Raw genomic sequence first — 3,998 nt, 5'->3', positions numbered from 1 at the left:
TCTCGCCATGCTTGCCGGCCCGCACACGAGCACAGCAACCCTCTCGTCGGCCCCGCCGCGAAACGTCTCGTCGATAATCCTGCGCAAGTCCGGCCTCCGACGGTTATGGCTGCTCGTCCGCCGTCCGCCGGCGCCGCCGGCGCGCCTCCTGTCGCGGTATAAGGTGCTCAGCTCTTCGCCGGCGTCGCCAGCGGCGGCGCCGCCCGCATCTGACGACGATGCGAAGCTCGCGCGCCGCGGCTCCGAGACGCCGACAGCAGTGCCGACGCCCAGATCGCCCGTCAGAAAAATATTGACATTCTCGTCCTCGAGCACACTGTCGCCACGCCCCGTAACGGCCCACGTTGCGTCGCCGGCGGCGCGAATCGCCCAGACGAGCTCGACCTTGGCGGCGGGGTGATCGGCGAGCACGGCGCGTAGAGCGGCACGGCAAAGGTGGCGCCGACGCCGCCGGCGATCAGCAGCACGCGGTCTGTGCAGGGCGAGGCAATCTGGGCAAAGTGTCTCGACGCGGCGCCGTAGGGGCCCTCGATGGAGAGGGGCACTGTGGCGGTGGCGGGGAAGACGGTCGTCGTTGTCGATGATGGCATGCCCATGCCGCCGTGCTGGCGAATTGGGCGAGGCGACGGGTCAGGGGCCCGTCCCGCTGACGGGCGACAAGGGTCAGGGCGCCCGTGTGGTCATCGACGTCGGCAACGGTGAACGGGTTAAAGAGGAATTCGTAGAGGAGGGCGTCATTGGAGGCGATTGGACGGGCGGCGGCGGGAATGGAGAGGTATATGTGCGCTCCCGGCTTGGCCCGGAACGCGTTGACCTTGGGGCCAGGGATCGAGGCCATGATCTTGACGAGGGTCGTGCCGGGGATGGTTTCGAGCGTGGCTTGGGAGGTTGTCGTGCGAAGGCGGCGCACGGCGAGGTCGGCAAGCAAGAGCGCGAGGGCCGTGCCGACGGACAGACGAGCGGAGGGAGCGTGGATGAAGATAAGAGGCGGGATGGCAAAGGCAACGACGAGATGGGTGATAAAGAACACGCGGTACGACCAGGCACGCACGGCGCGCAGGGCCGTCGTGTTGAGGAGATTGAGACCAGCGAAGGCCACCACGCCGGCGAATACGACGGGCGCAAAGAGACGCCGCTGCAGGATGCCGACCTGGGCAAAGTAGTTGAGGTAGCAGGCGGCATGGAGAACGAGCAGGGCTGTGATGACTCGTGCGAGGACTCGGTGCCAGCGGTTGAGGGTCTCGTGAGACGTGTTGAAGACCCAGGCCAGGGGGCTAAAGGACTTGAGGATGAGCAGATACTGGAAGGGCATGAGGGCCGTTGCAATAGTGCCCAGGCGTTTGGTGAAGTGGAGGTAGTCTGGTTCCCTGTCAGCTGGGGGCATCCCGTCTCGAAAAGGAGCATGCATGTGTGCACGAAGCTTCACGTACCTTCGCCAGTACCTGCGATGCACAATACCAGCATCCAGATCATCGACGCCATACCGACCATCCATTGGTCTCTCGTACCCCAGGACTGCCCGTTGATGATGACCTCATCCCTCGACCACCATTGGACGATTCGAGCTTTCGCCAGCCAGCGGCCAACGACAGTGCCCTTCCGGCTCTTGAACAATGGCGAGTCAGGCACGACATCGTAGGCGCCACGAGTGACCTCTCGACCGCGTGTGTACCGTTCCACGATTCGCTGGATCAAGGGAATGAAGATGGGCAGCAAGGCCGACATCTGGGCGTAGATGGCATAACGGTCCAATGCCTGGCGGCGAAGCTGGACCTCCTCGGGTGAGAGGGTGAGGAAACGATAGGGCCAACCCATGTTCGGAAAGGATACGTAGCTGCCTTCGGTACCTACCTTAGGTATCTAAGTACCGTACCTAGGAGGCAAAGGAAGCTAAGGTGCCTTAAGGAGGTAGGTGCGGTGATTCCAAGAGCAGGTACCCGAGCAAGATGCGGAAGGAGGGGCCACGGGCGATCAGCAGCGCATCGAGATGGCCACAGGGACAAGAAAGTGGGAAGGAAAGACAGAGAGAAAGAGAGAGACAGAGAATCTTCGGGGAAGCAGCGAGAGAGGTATGGGGGCAAAACTTTAGAGCGCAGCAGAGGCCGAGTACGACGTCCAAAGCAATCGATAGTAGCAAGAACACGCAAGCGCAAACGGGTCTCGATACGACCAAACCTCGAGCTCTGTCCTCTTGGGAACAATGAAGGGCCTCCAAGTGCTGTCTTGTGCACAACGTGCGCCAACTCAGGAGCCATGTAGGCAAATGTGCCTTTCCTCTTAAGGGCGTGGCTCCCCTGTGGCATTGGCATGGACCCCTGGGACCCCGATGAGCAACCTGGCCTTGGTGATTGGCCCTCAGCTTCTGTTCCTGCCCCACGCCCACCAGAACCGGCCTCAGGTGCCCGGAACAGGTGCTCGGAACCTCTTCTACGGGTTACCGCAAGGGTCAACACGACACCGGCAGCCCACCGTCGGCTCCTGGATGTGGCATCTTGAGCTACATCAAGAGTAGGTACGGCTTAAACCCCATCACATGGCGCAGCAATCAGAGAACAACGTGATCATGGTCAAAGCTTCTCAAACGGCTGCTGGGCTCCTGTACTTCTGAACCACTCCCTCTCCGGCGTCCTTCTCGCCTCCTTCTCTCACTTGCTTCATGATAACTTGCCCATGGTCACCCCGTAGAGCACTCACCCTAATATGAACAAACGCCTTCCCGCAGCTGCCTATTGTACACACAAAGTCTTCAACACGAGCACCCATGCCCCCTCACTGCCGGAATTTGGCCAGTTGCGCCATGATCGTGTTGACTTGTGACGCCGAATCCGGAGACGCTGGCGGCTGCGGCCGCCCGCCAGGCCCGCTCGGTGCGTTGAGACCACCTGGACCATTGGGAGGGTAGCCCCCGCCACCGTAAGCCGGAGCCCGACCTTCTCCTGGTGTCACGGCCACGCCACCCCTGAGGTTATTGAGCACGGCCTGCACATCGACTGGTCCATTCACCTGCTGTGGCATGCCTACGTGAACTGCCGCGCCGGGTCCCGCTCCTTGTTGGTTTTGCACAGCGGCAACAAGTTGCTGCAGCGACGCGCCGTCAAGGTGCCCAAGGGACGCCAGGAGCTCGGCGGGGAATCCGCCAGCTGCCGCCGCGGCGCTCGGCGCAGGACCAGGAGGCATCTGATGATGGCTTGGTTGGCCGGGATATGCGTTGGCTTGTGGTTGCTGTTGCTGCTGAGGCGGGTACTGCTGTCCGTATCCTCCGCCTCCATACGCCTGCGCCGGTGGCGGCGCGTGGTACGCAGGAGCGGGCGCTGCGTGTGTTTTGGCCCGTACCACAAGCTCGGCGGCCACGTGGGGTTCGAGCTCCTGGTACTCGTCAAAATCGCGTGCTGCCACTGGACGAAACGATCAAAGACGCGCAAACTGAATCTGCCAGTCGTATTGGCCCGTATGTCGAGGTCCACCACGGCGTGGACGCCCTCGACAACTTGTCTCTGGATCACGGCGTCCCGCGGCATGCTGGGATGGAGGAACATAACGTCAATCTTGAGCCCACGGTCCACAAAGGCCCGCGACGCCCAGTCAACAAATTCCGGATTCACTTCTTGCAGTAGCAAGAATTGAACGTCAGGAATCTGACTGCCGTGTCGTCGAGGCAGTGGGAGCCGGTCGTCGTGCGAATTGTCGTGACCGCGGCTGCGGTGACCAGCCGGACTGGGGCTGCGGCGACGGTACGAGTCGTGGTGCCGCGCATGGCTTGGCGGTGTACGAGAACGGCCGCGCGGTGGGTATTGCGGTTCCTGGTAGCCGCGGTCACGGACGTAGCCATCATCTCTGCCGGCCCGCGGTGAAGCAGGGCGGCCTTGGCGACGGTCGTCACGCCCTCGCCGGTCGTTGAGCCGTTGGCACCCCTCTGACCCGAGTCTCGTCCTGAGTCTCGTCCTGAGTCTCGTCCTCCACCACGGCCTCCCCTGTCGGGTGAGCGGTTTCGGTCCTCG

The 3,998-nt window shown here is 62.5% G+C and overlaps 2 protein-coding genes across 2 annotated transcripts in view; both read right to left on the bottom strand.

Annotated features, from left to right (window-relative positions):
• Nucleotides 1-457: 457 nt before the first annotated feature.
• Nucleotides 458-1,815, bottom strand: VDBG_03588 (conserved hypothetical protein; the record flags this gene model as incomplete). The annotated part of the gene is made up of 2 exons (XM_003005589.1): nucleotides 458-1,359; nucleotides 1,431-1,815. 2 exons carry the CDS (start codon nucleotides 1,813-1,815, stop codon nucleotides 458-460), a joined length of 1,287 nt encoding a protein of 428 aa, XP_003005635.1.
• A 752-nt stretch (nucleotides 1,816-2,567) lies between these two features.
• VDBG_03587 (conserved hypothetical protein) overlaps nucleotides 2,568-3,998 on the bottom strand; it is a gene marked incomplete at both ends in the record, with an annotated part of 2,905 nt that continues 1,474 nt past the window's right edge. Inside the window, 2 exons of the mRNA XM_003005588.1 lie at nucleotides 2,568-3,311; nucleotides 3,374-3,883. Coding sequence (XP_003005634.1) covers nucleotides 2,770-3,311; nucleotides 3,374-3,883 — 1,052 coding nt within the window. The remainder of the gene's footprint in view (nucleotides 3,312-3,373; nucleotides 3,884-3,998) is intronic.

This window comes from Verticillium alfalfae, genomic scaffold (genome assembly GCF_000150825.1).
Source record: "Verticillium alfalfae VaMs.102 supercont1.4 genomic scaffold, whole genome shotgun sequence".
Lineage (NCBI taxonomy): Eukaryota > Fungi > Ascomycota > Sordariomycetes > Glomerellales > Plectosphaerellaceae > Verticillium > Verticillium alfalfae.
Note: the sequence above shows the minus strand (reverse complement) of the source record. Positions and strands in the feature narration are given on the sequence as shown.